Raw genomic sequence first — 23,441 nt, forward strand, 5'->3', positions numbered from 1 at the left:
CAATACGCACTAATGGAATCATGAAGAAGAAGCTAACAGGCTAATGGGCAAAGCTAACTGTGGGCTAGCGGGCAAAGCTAACTGTGGGCTAGCGCCACTTAAGCATTATTTACAGCTAAGTTTGAGTAAAAAGAAATATCTCCATTGTGTAATTGGATGTAGAATATCCCTCTCTCCCTTTCTCTTTTCTGTCAGCGTAGTATTTACTCTTACGGACAATTAATGAGTAAAAACCCTAACATGCTACGACACCTGCAGTGGCGCTTATGGCCTCTAGGAGCATGAGTTACTTAGTACAGCGGGGGTAAGAGGTTAAAAAAAAAAACACTTAAAAACTACCAGATGTATCGATTAGGTTACATTATTAAAGTAATCAGTTATTCAACCACTTCTAATTTCACTTTGTTTACCTAATCTCCTCTTTATCTTCCACAGTTTTTTTTTTTCTCCCTGTTCCCATTTTGTCCGCCTGCGTGAGGGACTGAAAGCGCTAACGTCTGGCCCGGGTCGACACGTGCACGAGCGGTTATCGATTTCTCAAGGATGCGTATGGAGAACATGAACGGCGCCGTAGACTCCCCGGCCTCGATGGCCCTTTACACCGTGATGTATCCCGTCTTCAATCAGGTGCGGAATCTGCTCACTGAGGATTGTCATTTATGTCCAACCAAGAACGTCAGCCCTTTTTTTTCCAGCTCCAAATATCAGTGCGAAAGTGTTAAACCCAGATATTTGCATTGCTCCCTTGGGCCAATATGAGAAATGGATTGAAACAGGGCATTTCCAAACAAGAGAGCCCTGTCCATTGAGGCTTAAAACTAACTCAATTATCACGTATTATTAGATATTTGCTCTTAAATATGGATTTTCACGTCATATTGATATGGAATCACTCATCTCACACCAGAGCTTAATTATACTATGGCACCATTTTTGTTTAACCTTTTACAACACCTCAGTTCTTCACATAGATGAGTTGTATCACTACTTTCAAGAAGCTTTTCCATCATAGTAATGTTAACAACAACAACAACAAAGCTTCTAGTTTACAATCAGTATAAAAGCTTTATTATCAGCTGCGCACAGCTGTCTGCTGCTTTTAGAATATATTGGAGAACAAAGTTTTATTCCACTACCCTAAAAGAATTCAAGTATAGGGGGGCCTGAAATGTGTCATCATCGCAACATGCTTGAAGAAAACATGAATTGTAGCTTTCAACATAATCAGATGCAGATGTTAAACAGCTGGTGTCATGTGGTGAGGGGCACGGAACAGTGAAGATAAAGTATGGATCATTTTATTATTTTTGTATTATTTTTCCATTGACTGTTATTTTATGGCGCAAACCACACTCACTAGTCTATGTAAACTCTGCCTGACCCCCTGAAAAAAAAACACCTGAATGTAACTCACTGTTCTGATCTGTGGTTGCTGCAGTTGTTCAGGTCTTGCTTCAGCAGCACAATGAGCCCAAAGAATGAGATCAGCTGACGACCTGAACATCAGGAAAGACCAGGTTATTCCATCAATGGATTTCATTTCCCAAGACGACAATGCCAGGATTCATGGAGCTCACATTGTGAAAGAGAGGTTGAGGGAGCATGAGACAGTCCAGATCTTTACCCCATTGAGAATCTTTGGGATGTGCTGGAGAAGGCTTAGCGCAGTGGTCACACTCTCCCATTATCAATAAAAGATCTTTGTGAAAAAATGAAATGAATGCAACACTGGATCTATTGACATCGCAGAAGCTCATTATTTAGTAGCCTTTTACTTTTCTTTTGGCCAAGTAGTGTGTGTTGAGTTTAAAAAGATACAAAACTGAGGCACTCAAAGAAAAAGTGCTGGTAAAAGGCCTTTATTGCAGCATGGCCATTAGATTATCAAATGCCCATGCTGCAATAACGGCCTTTTACCAGCACTTTTTCTTTAAGTGCCTCAGTTTTGTATCTTTTTCAAATCAATTGCTGATCCCTGCACTGAAGAGCACCAAAGTTAGATTTTTGAAAAAAACAAGGATATCCAAGCAGCACTCCTGCATGTTTTAGTGTGTGTTAAGTGTTTTTGGAAATTTAAAAGGTAGTAGTGCAGCAATATATTTCTTACCAATCGTTAGAGTAAAGGTGTAAAGGTCGACTAGTCCGGTTCCCTATGTAATTTTGCCTGATTTTGCTCTGATATGTAAAAAAGGTGCGATAATAGCGATAATAACATTTATATGGGGAGTATAAACCATAGTTGGGTCGTTCCAATCGAAAAAGTAAATGAAACCCTTGTCGTATTTTTCAGTGTTGCCGTAGCGATGATCAGAACTCCCCATTTACTCTAATGGGAAAATGGTATAATTTTACAATTTTACCAAATGACAAGGGCAAATGGAAACATTGTTTTTCTCATTGCTTATTGCTGGAAAGTGATGATGTCACAGGACCCAGTGGGGAGCAGCAGACAGTTTTTCCTATTCACTACATTACACTTTCGCAAGTCATATCTAAAAAGAAAATGTATGAATTACAAAAATGATCATTAATATCAGTCACTGGGTCCATGATCGCTCTGCACAAGACCAAACATTTCCTCAAAAACAAAATCATTTTACCTCTATATAATATTACAGGCCTTTAGAACACTGTGATGCCACCTGCAACCCAGCAATACCATATAGTTTTCATCCTCTCCACAATAATCCCACAACAGTGGAAATCTAAACATAGTGAACTGGACGGACTACGAGTGTCCTCTACTTTTGACCCATCCCAAATACTTTTAAGGGAAGGCTTGATCAGGATTTCTTAGGCTCGAGGAAGTTAAGCTAAGATGCGAACAGGAACTGGAATAACATGAAAGCTCCACAGTGTAGGACCTTCTTACAGAGGCACTAACCACTCGCTCACTAACCGAGCCGAATTGTTTTAAGTTACGTTCTCACTGTTTCCTGCCGACGCACTGTCTGCAGTTTTCATTCTGCAGCACAAAAACAGGATGAAACGGCGCCTTAAATCTGTAATATGTTTTTTTAATCTCTCAGTTGGAGAAAGATGACACATCCTCCGCCGCACAGACCTTGAAAGCCGCCTTTATAGAGGTACTTTTTCCTTCCGTCTGGTTTACTTTTACACAATAACTCCTCGCTTTGGTCTCTGAAAATATATATGTGGTTTCTGCGCCGCTCGGTTTTGTTCTCCATATCGATTCCATTGTTGTTGTTTTTTGCTGCTGAATTTGATTCTCATTGTGCTTTTCCAGGCAGAAAAACACAGTCCGGGGCTAACACAACAGATTCTATTAAAAGTACTACAGAAGGAGAAGATACAAGTCAACTACCACGAGTGTTTGCTGAGGATGGCGGATGAGGAAATCGAAGGTAAGATGCTGCGTGGTGCATTTAGTTTAGATCAGAGAGCAGAGCGAGCCTGGCTATCGGCAGACAAAATATCACAAGTTCTATTTAGTCTGGGGACCACCAATTCATTTGCTCGTAGGGGAGGTGTGGTTTACGATCGTCCATAGCTGTTTATTGGGTGCTGCCAATGTCTATCATATGTGTCTGCACGTAGCCACAGCCAATCGTATCAATTGTATCCGATGACATATGACGTACCCGCTGTAAACTTTCGAGCTAAACTATTTAGAATACGGTCTAAAGCAGGGATAGGCAACAAACCGGCCCTCCATCATCAAACTCTGGCCCTCGAGATTATTTTGAGAAATATTATGACCCAAATCAGAGATCAAATGCTTGTTAAAGTACTCTAGAAAAAAAATACTGTCAATTCCTTAAAATGTCTTAGCAGAGCACCCCCTTTTAGGCCATAATCCTAAAAGAATACTCATCTATAGGTAGAAATGACTTAAATCTACTTGAATTAAGAGATTAAATCTAAAATTGGAGTAGATTTGGTCTGGCTTTAGAGCAGATAAAACCTATTCTTGCCAATGGAACAAGCACAAGTTTTTTTTCTTAATTCAGATTATTTTGTATAATTTCAAGTGAATAATAAATAATTTTCACAGTAAAAGTTAATTTGTTTGATTTCCAGTGGGATTAGCGTTTTTATCTGATTTTAGATTAGTTCAAACCGACATAAATTTAACATAAAAAAACCTTTATTCAAGTGATTTTAAGTAATTTATCTAATTTAAGATGGACATTTTTACAGTGTATATGATGTACAACACTGGCATATGTAGAAAGTGATGCTTTACTTCAATTGCTTAAATTGGAGGGTCCGGCCCTTGGTCTCTTGACGATGAAGAAAACTTGCCTACCCGTGGTCTAAAGCTTGATCGAAAGATGGCGTCTGCATCTGTCATGTTGGATCCTCCTCGTTCTGTGATTGGTCCCCAAAGATTTCAGCCATGGTCCCCGGACAGCAGCATGGGTATTCCCAGGCTAGTGCAGAGCCATGACCCAAATGAAAATCGCAGTTTTGTCTTACAATTTAAATATTTGCGATTTGGCCATGATTTGAGTATAGAAGGTAAGTGAAAACAAACCAAAGGAAGTTTTTTGTTCTGACAGTCCAAGGCGTTGAAGGATTTGTTGAAGGATTTGTACTTTATTTTATATTATTCAAATATAAAATAAGACATAGCAATGATATTTGGGTTATATACTGATTTAAAGCAGAACTAAGTAAGTCATGCCTCTAGAGGCCATAAGTGCCACTGCAGGTGTCGTAGGATGATACATTTTTTTTCCTCATTAATTGTCTGTGAGAGTAAATACTACACCGATAGAAAAGACAAAGGGAGAGAGGGATATTGCACATCCAATAACACAATGGAGATAATCTTTTTCACTTAAACTTGGCTGTAAATACTGTTTAAGTGATGCTAGCCCGCAGCTACCTATGCCCGTTAGCCTGTTAGCTTCTTCTTCGTGATTCTATTAGTGTGTATTGGGGCCTCCGACCCAGAGGAAGGGTCAATTGTCAATTGTGGTTTTCTGGCCAGCGACACCAGGGGCAGATGAAAACCCCTCCAATCATCCCATTAACACTTGTATTACCCCCAGAGGGACTATGGAAAGGATTTATTAAGGTAAACAAGTTACTTAGTTCTTTTCTAAAGTTGACCCGCCTTTACCCTGCAATGACAACCACGACCCAAAAAACAATTGAATTTTGTATCATGTAAAATACTGACATTCTCTCCTCAAATTACTGTTGAATAAGCATTAAACAACAGTGGCGCAGATGGTTCAGCGGGTCGTCTTGTGGGGTTCAAATCCCAGCTTTTGTAGGTCCACACTGTCGTTGTGTCCTGGGGCAAGACACTCACCTTGCCTCCAGTGTCAGCGTACATTGGTGCATGACTAAGAGTATGAATAGGTGACTGGTTCCTTACTGTAAAGCGTTTTGGGAAAAGCACTATATAAGTTGAGATCATTTAACATTAATGTAAACAAGCCAAGAACAGTTATTTGTATAGCCTGCGGTAGTTTCCATTGTCGTTAAACATTGAAAAGAAAGAAATGTTGCCTGGGAAAGACTTGACTTTCTTTTGCAAAGGCCCATGATCCACTGGAACTGATCCTCACAATACAGTGGAAAAAGAACTAACTTTTTGGATCAAATAAATTATCAAAGTTGCTAATAGCTATTTTTCTCATTTCATCATAGTTTTTATATTCATGAGGCATTACAAGTACCACAGGATCATTACTGCACTGAGCTAGCGCCTGGTGTTTAGTCATTTCACTGACACCCTGCCATGTTTGGGTGTGCCACTAGGGGGAGCTGTTTCTCCACTGCAGAACCCCCCTCCTTGTTCCACAGTCTCGGTCTCGGCTGTAATTGAATTTCTTGGGCCGGCGTACAGTGATTGATGGCTGGAATGAATTAGCATGCGCATATAGGTTTTAGTAAAAGTGCAAAAAATGTCTCAAGCATGCAAGATAATAAGGCCCATACGGTTTAATTTATGCAAAATACAGTGAATAAGGCGACAGTATTATAGTGGAATAATATTTGGGTGCAAGTGAGAAGTCTCGAACGTGCCATAATGCTTATACAGTTTAGCGACTTGGACAATTATGCAAATTACTGCATACCATGGCAGAGGGAAGTCTGTTCAGAAAGTATTCAGGCCTCTCGTATGTTCTTATGTTGAAGTCTGATGAAGCTCAAATGATCGTTTATTATTATAATATCTAAACATATGCATTCAGGCTTGTGTAGCGGATGTACCTTTTTGAATCAGGACAACAAATGGAAGGTACCACAGACTAAAAGTTTTATGAGTGTAATGAAATGGGCCTGCAGTTGTTGTGGTATGAGTCTGAATATTTAAGGAGGGGGTGTTTTTTTCTTTTATTAACACATCTTTATCACTCTCTTACACTTTGTTGGCTAGAAAATGCAATATTGATCAAAAAACTAAAATCCTGTAGTCCTCCACACAAGCAAACCATAAGCCCCTCCCACTGAATGGATAAAGCTTAGTAAGAGATCAAGACGTCGGGAAAACTATTCCTGGATACATAGGAGGAGCTTTTTGGGAGCTGTCACTGCTCTGCTAAGAATAGCCATGGGAGAAGTTTCAAAGATTACTCAAAGAGCTGAAATTTTGCATTAAATACCCTTCTTTATGTGAGTAAAAATTCCAAATTTCCATAATTGGAAAATACCTTATAAATGTTCAAACGTGTGTTTTTGCTGTGAGCGGCTCAGCTCTCCTAAGACATGACTGTAACTTAGCTCGTCGCCATGGAGATGTTAAAATTGAGATTTAAACAGGTTTGGTCCTCATCCAAATCCATTCTTTGATTATCCACTGCAAAGATATGTTGTTTAGGTGGCTGCAGGAAACCCTGGTGATATTCAATTCATTGGCCATGTTTGAAATTGCAACTCCACTTCTGTTTTGGATGAGAGAACTACATTGTAACTTGGTAAAAAGCTCTAAAAAGTCAATTTTGTAAAGCACATACTCAGAAGCTAGGCTGCGCTACTCAAATCGTTAGTTTAGGTCCAAACTCTTTTCTAACTTTCCTGATGCCACGCCCCAATTAGTGACACGGATGAGTTTCACCTCTAAACCCCTGCCTGAACTGAGCGCTTTGTCTCCAGTTTGGCTTTACCCAAATCTATAAGCTTCTTAACTGGAGATCAACAGTGTAAATGCCTCATTTGAAAGCTAAGACCTAAAAAGGTTATTGTAGATTTTGTCAGGTTGCCTTTGACTTTTTGTCACATCTTTAAAGCGTTTCTGACGTGCTTTCTACACTTTTTGTCATGTTATTGTTGCTTTTCTATTGTTTTGTTTTTGCGTTTTCGTTTCGTTACGTTTTTTTTTTTTTAATGCTTTTTTTTTGGGTGAAGCCAAATTGGAAAAAATGCTCGGTTCAGGTGGGGGTTAAGAGGTTAAACACGTTCTGGTTCAGATCCTTTAAACCCATGATGCCTTAATACAATAGTTAGTATTACACACATTACATATCAAATACATATGTTATGGAGGGAGGGGGAGAATTCAGCCTCCGGACAGCCTGGTGCACCTGAACCTTGGCACGAATCGAGGCTCCGCAGTCTTACCCCTGAAGGCAGGACTGAAGAAGCAAAGATATGGTGCAGTCTGCTACTTTGTGACAAATAAGTAGCTAATAAAAGAGCCCTGGACACTTGCTAAAGCTGCTGTATTTCACATTATTATAAACCTGTCCAAAAATCTGACATTATGTGCTTGTAAATAAGACATTGCGTCATGGATTGGGTGGCATTGCTCGCTGTAGGAGTGAAACATTACAGCTAAATGTAGAAAACACTTGACGTAATAGTGATCCTTGCTCGCTCTCTTCAGCGGTCTCATTATTTGCATTCACAGCAGCCGACTCTAAATGGTTTTGAAGTGTGTGTTTTTTGCCTCGTCGTCTGTGCAGCTCTGATGATCGACAGGAAAGAGCCGGAGTTCCAGGAGCTGAATAAGAAAGCCCAGACCCTCAAACGTGTCCTCAGCACAATCCCCGACAAAATCCAAGACAAAGCCCACTTCCTGCAGACCATCAAGTAAGAAGCCTCGACTCGCTAGATTCGCACCTTTTCTCTTTTTTCTTTTGCCTTTAAGTCTAGTTCACGGCGCATATTTTAGCAGCGTCTGGGAGCATAAGCTTCGAGATGAGAGTGAAATAAGATCGCCGAAGTCCCATAGTTACTCAAGTATACTCAAAGCAAAAGTAGATAATGGGGGTGAAAAGTTGGAGACGTTACCAGAAGCCGCCATATTTAATGAGTGGAATGAGTAATTAATGGTATTCCCGTCACAACAGTCGCCTGGTACAGATGACATTTTCCCCTTGATTTACTCAGTTTATTGCACATCTCTCCAGAATCTATGAAATTACACCAGTATAGAGAAAAACATGCACAGTAGGTTCATCCAGAGATCTTTAATAAAACTCTAGATTTAACGTGGCGGCCATCTTGTGACTGGCCTCCGTGGCTAATCCCTTTAGCAACCAATGCAAAACCAGGAGTGTCATTGATTTAATGGCAGAATGTGAGATACACTCATTGTTTGTGATTGGTGTATTACTTCCAAGTCTAGGTATCTTAGTCAGGATGTAAAATCTTAATTAATAGCCGTATTAGCTTTGTTTTCTCCATTCATTCCCAGGGTTCTGTGGTTAGCGTTCATTGCATCGCTGTCCTTGTCTGACTCTGCCATACTATTCTCTGTCCATTCCACGCAGGGAAGTATGAACGGGCAGGCCTCGCGTGCACAGATTGTCAGTGAAATAAACCAATCAGCAGTTAGGGGAAGCAACGGCAGCTGTAGTCCAATTCACAAAATATGAACTGAATATAAACTGACGAGAACTCAGAGGCAAAATCCTCGACTACATCATCCATGATTAGTTTTGGCCAATAACTTCTGCACGAGTCACTGCTGATTGAACTACAACATGGCGGGTGACATAACCTTGTCAATAAGCAGATTCGGCGTCTCACCGAGCGCACAGCATGCTGGTCCAGGCTAAAGGTCAGGAATACCCAGATCATATCCCAAACTGTTAACATGACTGACACAGATATTGAGTATTTTGAGCGTTGAAAGTCGATGTTTTAAAAGAGTTCTGTAAGAAACGGGGACACAGTGTTACTGGGAAGAGAAAAAGAACTCGTGGCCCTTGCTAAACCAATAAATAAATGAACAGTTGTTGTATTACGTAAATAGACGTATTGGTTACAAATAGCATTACTAGGTAGCTATATGTCAAACGTGTTAATTTAATCCATTTGCGGCTCGACGTTCTGGATCTTACCTTTCAGTAGGAAACGTGATGAGTACGTAAGGTGGCTCCATATACAACGCTGAGAGATTCCTTTATTGCACTCGTGAACAGGGCAAAACTCTTCCATAGACTGATTAAAGGGTGTGAGTGTTGCTGATTTCTGTAGATATTTTTTTTTGTAATTCATGCAGTTCTTATATTTGAAGAGTTTCGTTGTGCTAGGCTAGTGCAAGGCTAGCACATTTCTATGGTATCAGCTAGCCTGCATTAAAAACAGTCTGACCCGCTCCACAGTGCACCTGAGGCAAATCACTTATAACGCCAGACTAACCATATAAATGTCTGTGTCTGTTATTTTTGGAATATTACTGTCCTTGCATCACATGAATGATCGCCTTTGGAGGGACTATTTTCTAGCAGATCACTCCGCCACCGCATAGCTTATACAACCACGAAGCTGATGCTGCTCAAATATAAGTTATTTTAAAAGCAAAATGGTTAAAATTATTCTATCGACACAGACATTTATACTGTATCATTAGTCTGGCGTTATAAGTGATTTGCCTCAGGTGCTCTGTGGAGCAGGTCAGACTGTTTTTAATGCAGGCTAGCTGATACCATAGAAATGCACTAGCCTTGCACTAGCCTAGCGCCACAAAACTCTTCAAACATAAGAACTGCATGACTTACAAAAAAAATATCTTCAGAAATTACAACACTCTGGATAGCTAGGAAATGAGGCCCTATATCAAAAATCTTCCCTTTAAGCCCACGTGGACAGTCTCACTGCAAGGGAGATGAATGCGAACCTGGCATATCGCCGTAAAACCACTGTAAGCGACGTAATAGTCACTAAATAGCCGGCTGTTCTTGCGGACTGACAATGATGATTTGGCTTATTCTCTGTGATGGTCGTGCCACTGCCACCTCAGGTCTTCAGTTTCTATATTAAGCTTGTGCATAACCGTACTTCGGAAGAGCAAGTAGGTGGAAAATACATAATTGTAACTTTTTTAAACTCCGTCTAGTCCCTTTTACAGTTATAGAGTCATGAAATATCTTAAAATAGATCAAATCAGTATCAATCCAAAAGGTGTTTTTTCCCATTGGATTACATTGCACTGGGTTAGAAGGGCCAGTCACAAGATGGCCGCCAGAACTGCCATTCTTTCCAACGTATCACTATGGCCATGTCCTATCTAGAGTTTTATAAGGTCTTTGTAGCTAATCCATCAGCAAACAAATAAAACCCCCATTGCACATTGATATTGAACACCATTTCCTGTTCAACCTACTGCCTTTTCTTTTTTTAGTTATTTTCCACAGCCCACTTTGGTGCTATTTTGATCAAAGTCAATACTCTCGCTGCGTCAGGAAGCTAAAGTTACTTTCACAACACGGGGCTAAAGAGGAGCCGCTGAAACAAAGCGAATATCTTTTTCAGTTTTCAGGTTTTGGGCCACTTTGTTCTCTTGACATATAAACTTTCACCAGGAAACAAATCGCCTTCTCTTCACAATACGCTGATTTAAATATGGCACTGATTCATTGATGTATATATGAAGTTATTTATAAGCCATAACGCAAAAGTCCCATAAATTTAAAACTGGCTATATCCATTTTTCCAATTCATCGCCACAAACATTGGATTTTTAGGTCATTTTAAGGCAAGGAAAGATTATTTGTAGTGTAAAATTCATGCACAAGGCCATTCCAATGGTTTTACAGCTACATGAAATTACAAGAAGGCAAATAAAATCAATCCATCGCTAGTTTTCTCCCTTTCAGGTTGAAAAAAAGCTCTCCTTTATGATGCATATTTGATGATGCTTTTGTCGAATAACGCACTCTCCCTCGTCTTTCCCACATGTGTTCATTCACAAATATTGACATGTTCTGTATGCGCATTGAGGGGACGCTGGAATCCAAATATGGTCATTTCCTGTCTGGGAGACACACAAGCGTTACAAAACTTTAGGGCCTGTTTTCTCAAAAGCAGGTTTTCTTTACACTCTTGCAATAATCTCTATTCTCCACTTTAGCTTCTACACACTACAAACTTTCCAGTCTTTTACTTTAAGGGGCTAGATAATAGATCCATGGGTTAGATGCAAGTTAGCCATTTTATACTCACTACTGCCACCTCAGGTCATACGTGTAACTGCACCCTCTATATTAAGCTGGTGCATGACGGCACTTCGGACCCGAACTAACACCTTTTTGAGTGACGGTGCAGGATTTTAGAGGCAGTTGTAGTGAAACGTTCTGGGCTCATTCTACACCTTCGGACATGGCTGGAACATATAGGGGGAGGAAAATTCTTAGTTTTTACATTTTTAAACTCTGTATTGTCCCTTTAAAGTAATCTTACTTGAGTAAATATTTTGGCTACTCTACTCACCTTTGCTTGATTTATTGAGCTTTGAACCACATTTTTTCCCCTTTTAAACTAAACTTGTTTAACCTCTTAATCCCAGCCTTAACCAAGTGCGTTTCCCCCAGTTCAGCTTTACCCAAATCCAAAATGTTACACCTTACCATACCAATGGGCCAGCCTCATTTGAAAGCTAAGACCTATAACACTCATCTTAACTGATCTTTTTCCTCATATTGTCACTTTTTTTTGACATTTTTTTTCTATTACTTTTTGTTGCATTTTCGTCACAAATGTTTGTCCCTTTTTCGCCACTTTTCCGTCACTCTTTTGTTGCATTTTCGTTCCTTTTATGTCATGCTTTTTTCCCTTTTTCTGTGGCTTTTTTGTTGCATTTTTGTTACATTTTTCTCACTTTTTTGGCACATTTTCGTCACGTTTTGGTCGCTCTTTTGTTGCATTTTCATCCTCGTTTTCATCACATTTTTATTGCTATTTTGACACTTTTTTTCAAGAGGCTTTTAGATTTGGGTAAAGCCATACTGGAAAAAAATGTGCTCTGTTCAGGTGGGGGTTTTAAGAGGTTGAAAACGAACAAAGATATCCAAAACCCCCTCTGAAATCTCAAAATCTGGTTCGATCCATTATTAGATTCCATCGCTGAAAATATAGGACATTTTGCCCATTTTTTTGCACAAATGAAAGAAAACTTGCAATCCATGTTTCTCTTCCTTCTATGTCAGTAAAGGAGTCGGTAGTTCAAAGTGATGTCTCTAAATCTGAACACATGGATGAGATGGTAAACTTCTTCGTGGCACTTACAGGGACATCGCCGGCGCCATCAAGGAGCTGCTCGACACGGTGAACACAATCTTCCGGATGCACCAGTATCAGAACCGACGGGTGAGCGCCGCAGTTAATCTCATGAACCCGCCGAGGGAATAGGCCTGTAATACTGTCTGTGCTCACTGTCCAGGCCATGGAGCAGAAGAAAGAGTTCGTCAAGTGCTCCAAGAACTTCAGCGACACTCTCAAGGTCTACTTCAAAGACGGAAAGTATGACGCCGTTTATTTCTGTGAATAGAGAATCTTTGGAAGTGATTTCGTCAGAAGTTCAGAAGTTACAACAAGAACCATACAGTCTGTGTTTAACTATGAACTTAAGTAATTATTCATTTCATTTCCTTTAATAATTTCTAGACCTCTGTCAGTCCATTTATTTATTTCATTTATCTGATAGACAAGTTTGTACAAGTAACATGTAACACACAACAACATTTAAGGGCTTTTAAACATAATACAATACACAAAGCTAGTGCACAGGGCTGGGGACCATTAAACGATGCCAGTGTATGTTTTGATGCCTGTTGGATCCAGTTACAGCACTAAGGAAAGATTGTATTGTTTAAAGCTGCCTTAAGCGATGTCTTTTTGATATATTTTCATCAGTAGGTGGAGTAGTGAACTCTGCTCTGCTCCACCACCACCCCCACTCCCCTCACCTGGTTCGCCCACGCCCCTCACTCCCCTCCACACTCTTTAGACCACACGCTGCTCTGATTGCATTCAATGAGCTACGGAAATCTCATTAATCTTGTGGGGCGGGCGGGGGGCATGTGGGGGTGAGGGGTTTGGTGGAGGGGTGGTGCTGTGAGGTGAGAGCATGGATCTATTATAATAAACGGGTGAGGGAGGTGCAGCGCTGGTCGTCTTCTACAGTCTGCTGGTGTGGCGGACGTGGTGGCGCATCTAGAGGAGCTTATTGGTAATGCATCGGGAAAAACGGGATCACTTAGAGCAGCTTTAAGTACTGGCATTGTTTTTTTTTGTTTTTTTGGGTTTTTTTTAATAGTGCCCAGTCCTAGTAGTGCTTTTGCAATCTGAAAATGATTGCACACTTGGTCTCTTTTTAAAACACGCTTTAGCCACAGCTGCCCTGGAGCAGACTGATGGAAGCGAGGCGACCATCGACCACCACCAATTTGACAACATATTTAAATTTACTTTGTTTGTCCAGATTTAGTCAAATAATTCTTTTCAATTTTAGTCTCGTTTTAGTCGACTACAATTGCATGTAAATTTAGTCAACACTGGGGCTGGGGACCGTTTTGTTTTTTCTCAATGCCGATACCTGAATGATTATTTGTAATATGCTGTAGACCATGATACAGATTAATAATGTAAACTTTTCCTTTTCCTTCCATTTAATTTCTTGAAACATAAACTTCTTTTGCCTACAAAAGGGCAGAAAAAACACTTTCAAGTTTCCCCCCCCCACTCTTAACCTTTTTTTTTAAAACAAATTTTATCTGCAAGTTTTGCACATTTAAAAAAAAAAAAAATCTTTAATTAACCTTCACCATTTTAAATTTTGATGGCCCACAGCATCAAAACTTGAATATACATATTTTATATTTCTTTCGATACCAGTAGTTCCTAAGCCAGCCCTAGTATACACTAAATATTTCATCATATTGTAATTATGACGATATATTTGAGTCGACGACATGACCCTTGGCTGTGACTGACGTGTGTCCTTGTCTCTCTTTCGCTGGCAGAGTGGTTAACGTCTTCACCAGCGCCAACCGCCTCACGCACCAGACCAGCATGATCCTGCTCGCCTTCAAGACCCCCGTCTAAACCACGACTGACGACGAGCCATCCCCTCACTGCTTTGTCATGTTCAAATTATTTTTCTCGCCACAATCCAAAACTAAAATCAATCACCTACATAACGATCAGCCGCTCTGCATGCACGATGAACAAATCTGAGAAATGTATTACACTGATCTAAGTCCCGGACAAACGGCTTATAAGTGAAACACGGCTGTCATGATGGGCAAGCATTGATGTAAACAAAAGGCATAGAGTTTTTTACAAAAGTCAAATCAGTATTTAAGTGTATTATTTTGTTAAGTTTGAGAAATAAAAGATTCTCATTAAAAATCAGCTTCTGTATTGATGAACGTTTACATTTTTCAGAAATACTAGATGTTTTTCATAAAGGTAAATGTCGCCTGTCGCTAATGATAGATATTCCAAAATCCACACGGGAACAGGCTTTACTATGAAGCTGGTTGAACTGAACCTGGATTAGTTCCTCTAACCCGGGTCGACAAACCCAGACATGGAGCTTATTAAAACTATATTGTTGTTTTTTTGTCACACATTTTCTTCACTGTTTTATCACATTTTTGTCACTTACAGGAGCTATCCTTGATTTTTTTGTTTTCTGTTATTGGAATAAAATTAGTTTTGTCCTTTAGTAAATGGCAAGAGCAGACATTTATCCAAAAAACACTGGTTTTAAAGCCTTTTAAACAGTCATAAAATGTCAGGCTAGTAGGCATTTTTTACAGTGAAGTGACAGTTTTCCTCCCTGACAGTTGTGAAACCTGGTTTAAACTCAGTCCCTGTGACAAATGTTGATGTTGTAAATGCATTAGGAAAGTTTGGACCAGAAAATAGCAATTTGAAATTTGAGTGACCCTGTTTCTTTGTACAATCAGGTAAAGTTCCTTTAATCATTTTTTATTTTATTTTCAAAATTTTCTCATTTTTTTCACGTTTGTCACAAAAAACATTTGAAAAAGTGGATTTGTCCCGTTATCTATTTTGGTCACTTTGCTTTGTTTAATTTGCATTATACTATGGTCTGGGTGAATGGGTGAATACTCGATTCTGATTGGCTGGTGGCTGCTAACAAGCGTGCATTATTTTGGTATAACCGCACACGTAGTCCGGTAGTTAAATCACTGGGATATCACTCTGCTGTGGTGGGCATCGCCATAGCAACGCATGACACAGCTCAATCAGATAAACACGTAATTAGTGACTGACAGGAACGTATGAGATGGATTTTGTGGTTGATTTCAACGTTTTTGGCCAAAACAAAACGTTTGATAAATGTGAAATAGAGGAGAGTGAGCAGCTAGGTTAGCCTACTGTTAATAAAATATGAGCTTTCCATTTCGATTGAAAACGGTTAAGGCACTTTTCATGATTTTCAGGCGTAAATAAAATGATCCTGCATTTAAACATATTTGGCTGGATTAGTAAAGTGAAACATAAAAGTTTCAGTTCGTGGGGCCCAGGTGTAAGCGACTCCACCGCAGCTGTTTCCATAAACAGTTGAGCTCGTTGAGCTAGCTAGCTTCAGGTTAAACAGCGTAAAAGTGAAATAACTCCTGCCGCATATCGGTGTTTACTTCCACGGAAAAGTGCCGGGTTAGTCCTGTTGTGTTGTGATTCTGTGCTGATGTTGTTTCGTTGAGCCTGACTGAGATCCTCGTAATAGCTGCGGAGAATGGCTCGCTCTGAGACGAGCCTTCAGTGACCGGCTAATAACCCATAAAATAGTCCCGGTAGTCTGGCATATTTAGTGAGTTTAGTAAATGAAGAAAACATTTGTTATAAATGTTACGTTTGTGGGACCCTGGTATAAGCGGATTAAACAACTCGGATGCACTGCACGTTGTGGTGTTCTTGACTCCGCGTCGTGCATTATAACCGTCTAATGCACGGCTCCTCGTTGTTTAATCCTTACTTAAAGGGCAGGCATTTCATTTGACTTGTTGCTGTGCTCCCTTTTAAAATGGTTTAGGGACCATCAGAGGTCCCTATGCTAAAGTAGCTAAGATAGTTAGCATTGAGGCTTCTTTCCCTAACTACTTCCTAACTGACAGACCAATTCGGACGCTACTTATAATGGCGGACGCTGACACACATCCGGTTTGGCGTAAGACCTCTTACCAATTTACCGCTTTCGGACGGAGCCAGTGACTTGTGCAAAACGAGATCTGATACAAAACATTCACTTCAAAGAGCCAATTTGGAACATTTTTCATTGCTTTTTTGTTGTTTTGTCACATTCTTGTTGCTTTTTCATCCTCATTTTTTTCTTTTGAAGCTTTTAGCCAAACTGGAGGAAATGTGCTTGGTTCAGGTATTAAGAGGTTAAACAGTGAAATCCCTCTTGTGCAGGAGTCGCGGTCTAAACCGGGACCCCTGGACTTTTCCTCACCCCAGACGCTTCCTCCAGCTGCTTATGGGAGGACACTAAAGGCGTCCTACTCATAGTCGCCGCCACAAACCCAGATATGATCTCCTGGACCCTTCCTTCCTCCTTCAGCGACCGACAGAAACCATGCCATGGAGAACTCAATGGCCTGGAATTATCCTAATTATAGTCATAATCAACACGCGACACGTCTGAAAATTGGGTCTCAGCAATTTCAATAATGAAGCTTTTAAAATTAACACTATTACAATTGGATTAGGGCAGTGCATGCAGGAGCCAGCGCAGGACGGAAATAGCCCTTCGCAAACGCGCCATTGAAAATCCACCGTTATAAACAGGGAGCAGAAAGGAGCGGCCGGATTTGAAGAAAACTGGTTAAGGTTCTTACGCTTTTGAAGGGAGAAATTACGCCCGCGACCGAGCAGAAAGAAAGTGGTTTGACATAAAAATGTAAATCTGAATAGAGACACACAAAATTCTAAACTATTTTCCCGTGTCCGTGGTTTATTCAATTGATATTTCAAAGTTGTATCTAGGGCTGGGTACCACAGTTACATATTTTTCGATACTGATCAGAATCAGATTAATCAGAATCAGATTATTAATGTTAATTTATTCCTTTTCCTTCCATTTAGTTTTTCGCATTTGTATCATTTATTTGAGGTGAAACAACCAAGAACTTTCCTCCTCTGGAATCGCCCATATATAGTTATGTTTGAAAACCGTTAAGGGGAAACAATTTTGAGAAAAATCTAAACTTTCTCTAATTATTCAAAAACTACTTTAACAAATACTGAATTGTGAATATAGTTTTCTACTAAATAAAGATAAAACGACATGGAGAGGAGCAAAGTGGTTCAACAGCCCATAAATACACAAAAAAACGGAGAATGCTAACATGATGCTACATGTTAGCATCGTGGTAATGCTTACGCTAGCTAGCGCTCGCTATGACTGCTGTTTTTTTGCCACTACTGAACAATCTGCTGTGAATAAATATCCATATGGACCCGATTTAGACTGGACTTTATTTGTATGTGATAAATAAGTTTATGTTTCGCCAGAAAAAGCCTAAAAAGAGTGAAAAACTGTGTTTCCCAAAAGATTCTATTTTCCCCCTTAGCGAGGCCACGCCCCCTTCTATCACGCGATGCCGTCTGTATCTATCCTGGAAGCGCTGGCTCCAGAACAAACTGGCTGAGGGTGTATTAGAGTTTGAAAAAGGTGCAATCACATATTTATCATACAGTGTGATTGGGGTGAAATATGTCTCAGTTTCAAAGACAGACATTTTTTACACCCTTTTACCTCCAGTTTGACTGCTGCGAACAGTATCTGTGATTTAAACATGCAGGGGTGGTTGAAAATATGTGACATGAACCATTTTCATATCATATGTAGATTATACTAAGTATGGCAAGCAGAAGAAGGATTTTTCCTAGATCTTCAAACTTTAAAACGGGTCAATAACATAACAGGAGGGTCTACGGAAAGGATTTATTAAGGGAAACAAGTTACTTAGTGCTGCTTTAACAAGTGCAGTTTCTCCAGTTCGGCTTTTACAAATAAAGCACCTTATTATTATTATTACCAAATCTAAAAGACTGAGTTTACTGAGAGTTTACAGCCTACCGGTGTGACGCCTCATTTGAAAGCGAAGGCCTACTAAACTGATCTTTTTCTTTTGCTGCTGTGTTATACCACTTTTTTCATCTCAGTTTTGCCACTTTTTTGATGAGTTTTTGTCACTCACCTTTGTGTTGCTCTTTTATGGCTTTTTTTTTTTAACTGTGTTTTTGTCACATTTTTGCTGCTTTTTTGTTCAGCGTTTGTCACTTTGTTGCTGCACTTTCACCTCTTTTCTGTCACTCTTTTTGTTGCTCTTTTGTGCCTGTACTTTGTCACTTTTTGATGCTTTTTTTGTGGCTATATTTTTTCAAGAAGTTTTTAGATAATGCCATACTGGAGACAATGTGCTTGGCTCAGCTGGAGGTAAAGAGGTTAATAAATAATGTATAATAAAGTATAATCTAACTTAATCTAACTCACCGGGCCTATAACAGGGCTTTTTAAAACTATGGGGGACAGGGCTTTCTCTGTGGTCGGCACCAGAGCCCCTTGGATTATAATGACTTCATCAAGTTTGATTACTTTTAAATATTTTGACAGCTGAAAACATCTTATTACTCATAAAATGTCCAGTAATTTAGAAAAAACAACCAAAAACCTCAAATCCTGGCTGGAAACACAGACACTATTTTAAGTTTATCTGGACTATAAGAATCGTGGTCCATTAACCAGGCAGGAAGCTCAAAACAACTCGGCACAAGTTTTATGAACAAGTCCGTCTCTGTTTTCACTCTGCAAATACTTGAGTTTGTCGTGTCTCCACCTCAGGCAGATTATCTTTCCTCCAGAGGCTAATCTCTCAATGGAAGCTACGCGCACACACCATTGTGCCGCAGAGACCCAATCCGGCGTGGACCAAACATGAAGTGGTTGCCAGGAAACTTGTGCCCGAGGTCTTTGAAAGTGGAGGATAATAAAAGGAGAAGGTTTTGGTGCTGTGGCCTGTGCGACTGTCTGCACGACTGGGGAGGGGGGGCACTTAGTTAACTCTATGACAGCGTGGGGGTGTGGGGCAAGTACAAGGCGCACGCTGTTGATTACTTTTTCCTGGCGTTTCCAGGCTTATAGTCAAACCGCTGGACACAAAGACTTCACCCTGAGCTTGGAATTACGTTTCAGCTTGTACAGACGACGCCAGAGGAAGGTCAGTATGAAATAAAACTAGTGGAAGCTGCTTATTATTATTTATATTTTTGCATCAACAGAGATTGAGAAGTCAAAGATGAGACTTTAAGGTATCCTAGTGTTTGCGAATCATATCCTTTTTATGTTCTTTCGTATCAGTCAAACCCTTTATCTGTATTTCCTGGTCATCAAATACAAGTACATATTATTTATGCTCTTGAACTTCATGTGAAATGTTTGTGAATGCTGCATTACTCTTTAATTTCTTTCCATTTTGTTACACACAAACTGCTTTACTTAACCAGTTTGTGTGAGCACTCAGTGGCCCAGGTGTGATTCAACTTCGGGAAAGATTTTAGATTAGTAATCTGGAAAGAGTTGTTTGGAGTTGGAGATGTCTCACCTCTCATCCAAGAAAGGGAGGAAGTGCTGGGTTTCATCCTTGCTCAAAAGCTTGGGGTCACTTAATGATTTTTAGTGGAATACCTACATTGTTGTGCAGAGAGGCGCATTTCTAGCAACCATCACTCCAGTGTCTAATTGTACATTGTGTTTGCTAATTGTGCTAAAGATGATGATTAGAAAACCCTCGAACAATTATGCTAGCACTGCTGAAAACTGAAAAGCTATAGAACTAGCCTGGGTGAGCCCAAACCTTTGACTGGTAGTGTATGTCTCAACGTTTAGTTAAGTTTAGTTTAGTTAAGGGGGCCCAAAGTGGCAATTTTTGGTGGCTCTCAGATCATTTTGAATTGGCACAGATCGCAAGAAATTATTCTTTTTACAGCGAGTTTAGTAATTCCACACAATTAAAACATAAAAAAGTATCTTTTCATTGTGAGACAGAGCTGGAAATAGGGTTGCCTAAGTAAAGGTGTTGGGCACAGGGTTAAACCTCTCTTAAATACTCCCAGGTAATAGTTTGATTGCATTGATCACTGATCTGTGGCCCTTCATGCTGTTCACAATTCAATATGACTGAATTGTGAATTGATTGGACACCCCTGATTGGACACCCCTGATTTAAAGCAGGTTTTTTTACTCATTAACTGTCCGTGAGAGCAAATGATACGCTGACAGAAAAGACAAAGGGAGAGAGGGATATTGTACATCCAATTACACAATGGAGATAATTTTTTTCACTCAAATTGGCTGTAAATACTGTTTAAGTGGCGCTAGCCCGCAGTTAGCTTTGCCCATTAGCCTGTTAGCTTCTTCTTCGGGATTCTATTAGTGTGTATTGGTGAATCCGATCCAGTGGCAGCGAAGTTGCAGTTGTGGTTTTCTGGCCAGAGACACCGGGGGAGATGAAAGACCTCCTAAAGGCCATAGTTGTACATGTGTCTCTTTTTGTGAAAACCCACTCAAAAACATAATTAATTCCCTTCTCAAGCTTATTTGATCATTTATTTCGAGTGCAGCTCTGGGTTCAGCAACATTATGTGGCTCAAGAGTGAGGTCAGCTGAATAATGAATGTACTGAATGATCAGGTTAATCCATTAATATTTCTATGTTTTATCCCCTGACAGGCATATTCCAAGGATTCAGACTCAAAGTAGGAAAACCCCAATAGTGTTTCAGGATCTTAACCTTTGGGATGTGCTACAGAAGGCTTTGCGCAGAAACAAATCTTGTGACATTGCAGGAGCTTATTGAAACACGCCAAATTCACGGCAAATTAGTGTGGGATCCAGGCAGTGCATTTGCGCCTTCAGAAGTACAAAATCCATCCCGGTCATTTGCCCTCATAATCCCCGTTCAACACAATTTTAGCACAGCCTTCATGCTACGACTCCTGCTGCTCTTTGTGCCCCGCGTTACCTGGCCTGACAGAGGCTTGACATCAGTCGGCGCCCCGCTGGCCCCGCGTAGTACCCCTTCACTCCAAAGTCTGGACCTCTGGAAGCTGCGGGGATTTACAAAATGAAACATTACGACCATTTTACGCGCTGTTCCCCGTTCACATGTTTGCCCAGAAAAGAAGAAAAGAACACATTTTCATGGAGTCTTTGGAGCAGACTGTGTAATCCTGCACGGAGTTTCTGGAAGTCTAGACATCTCCTCCGGTGGCCTGGTTGTCTTAACTTAGTTTTTGAGAGAGAAAAGTTATGACCTTCCCTCAAAACACTTCTTCAAAAAGTTATAAAATGCTCAATTAATGGATTTGGAAGTAATCTGTATAGAAAATTAACAAAATGCGCCTTTTCTCCACATTGAAATTACATCGGCAGAACCCGTCTTTGCATACAGAGACAGACTACATGGAGTAAAGCTACTTAAGGCGAGACACTGCAGGTGAATAGAGAAACTTCGCTAACATATCGATAACACTTTATAATAATCACACCTTATTTAGCCTCAATAAATGATGAGTTAACACTTAATTTATCATTAACAATTCATTTGTTCAGTGACACTTAATGGAAAAGGGAAGTATGTGAAGAACTATTCATTATGAGTTAAGTAAATGTTGTAGTTAAAGGGACTATACAGAGTTTTAAAATGTTCATACGAAGTATTTCCCTCCCCCTACATGTTCCAGCAATGTCTTAATGTGTACCGAACCCAGACCTGTTTACCACAACTGCCTCTAAAATCCTGCACTGTCGTTCATCCTGCATTGTCGGGTCCGAAAGTGCCGTCATGCACTTAATATAGAACCTGCAGTTACGCGTAAGACCTGAGGTGGCAGTAGTGAGCATAAAAAAAGATCATCTTGCATCTAGTCTGTTAAAGGGACTATACAGAGTTTAAACATGTTAAGGTAATGTATTTTCCTCCCCCTACATGTTTCAGCCATGTCCTAATGTGTAGAATGAGCTCAGACCTGTTCACCACAACTGCCTCTAAAATCCTGCACTGTCAATCAAAAAGGTGTTAATTCAGGTCCAAAGTGCCGTCATGCACGAGCTTAAAGGGCGGGTATTATGCAAAATCGACTTTTTCAAGCTTTACATCATGTTATTATGTCATTCCCTCATTAAAAACATGCCTGAAGTGTTGCCTTGGCACATTCACGTATTTTTGAGTAATCTGTAAAAACTCTGATGGCGGCCATTTTAGGGATAAGTTTGCCTGAGTCCTCCTAGGAACGCCCCCACCTCCTGGAGACGCCTCCGAGCTTTCGTCACCAGCCGAGTAACCAACCAATGCTCCTCAGCAGAACCCCCTCCCCACTGATGCCACAGACAGCGGGTGGAGGGGGCGTGTCGGAAAGGGTCAGAGGTTCTTAAAGAGACAGAGGCCTATTTCAAGACATTCGCTACAGCCATTTTGAGAGAGCAATTTTATACAAGGCAGTTATTCTAATTTACTGCATTTACAGACCAACAGAAGGTTTGGTCATCATTGTAGTGTGCTATAGACTGGTGCTATGTGGCTGAAAAAAGCATAATACCCCCTCTTTAATATAGAAGCTGCAGTTACGCGTAAGACCTGAGGTGGCAGTAGTGAGCATAAAAAAAGATCAACTTGCATCTAGTCTCTTTAAGTAAGTACGTTAACTAATGAGTTGTTTAATGAAATAAGTGTTCATTCATCATCATTTATTAAGGCTAAATAAGGTGTAGTCATTATAAAGTGTTAAAGAGATATCCATGTGAAACCTTTTCTGTTCTGGCATAAATTGCCGATATTATATAGCAATGTCTAAATGGACCCCGGTGTGTTTTTTGTTTATATATTAGTTACAAAAACTTTCCCAGGGTGGATTTTGGATCATGTTTTGTTCTAAAATAAGCTGTGGAAAAATCAGGGTAGAAAAAAATGTCGTCTTGTTTTTTTGAAACTCTAAACTCAATAAATCAGCCTAAGAATTACATATCTAAAAATCCTTCAGAATATTGTTGAATCCTGGACTGCACAAGTTGAAGTCTGTAGTTGCTGCTTATGTGGAGAAATTGGCGGACCACAGGAATGCATTTTTTATCCTTATTGAGACTGTTATTATGTTTTAATGAAATGTCCTGTATTGAAAGGGTTTAGTAAATCATCTGTATATCGCTGCAACCTTTTCCCCTAACCTGCAGGACCACTGAGGCGTACCCCAGTGACCTT

General features: G+C 40.1%; 1 protein-coding gene across 1 annotated transcript; it reads left to right on the plus strand.

Moving 5' to 3' along the window:
* Positions 1-464: 464 nt before the first annotated feature.
* Positions 465-14,274, plus strand: pdcd10a (programmed cell death 10a). The gene is made up of 7 exons (XM_079575191.1): positions 465-627; positions 3,030-3,086; positions 3,248-3,365; positions 7,884-8,010; positions 12,435-12,513; positions 12,587-12,666; positions 14,169-14,274. Exons 1-7 carry the CDS (start codon positions 544-546, stop codon positions 14,248-14,250), a joined length of 627 nt encoding a protein of 208 aa, XP_079431317.1. The 5' UTR covers positions 465-543; the 3' UTR covers positions 14,251-14,274.
* Positions 14,275-23,441: the final 9,167 nt, after the last annotated feature.

The sequence above is a fragment of the Gobius niger genome (assembly GCF_951799975.1).
Source record: "Gobius niger genome assembly, chromosome: 1".
Taxonomy (NCBI): domain Eukaryota; kingdom Metazoa; phylum Chordata; class Actinopteri; order Gobiiformes; family Gobiidae; genus Gobius; species Gobius niger.

What these genes read in the sequence shown, in the direction of transcription:
- pdcd10a (XM_079575191.1), top strand. Translation starts at nt 544, where the DNA reads ATGCGTATGGAGAACATGAACGGCGCCGTAGACTCCCCGGCCTCGATG. An exon ending in GGCGGATGAGGAAATCGAAG is followed by an intron (nt 3,366 to 7,883) that starts GTAAGATGCTGC and finishes TCGTCTGTGCAG; the next exon opens with CTCTGATGATCGACAGGAAA. An exon ending in CACTTCCTGCAGACCATCAA is followed by an intron (nt 8,011 to 12,434) that starts GTAAGAAGCCTC and finishes TGGCACTTACAG; the next exon opens with GGACATCGCCGGCGCCATCA.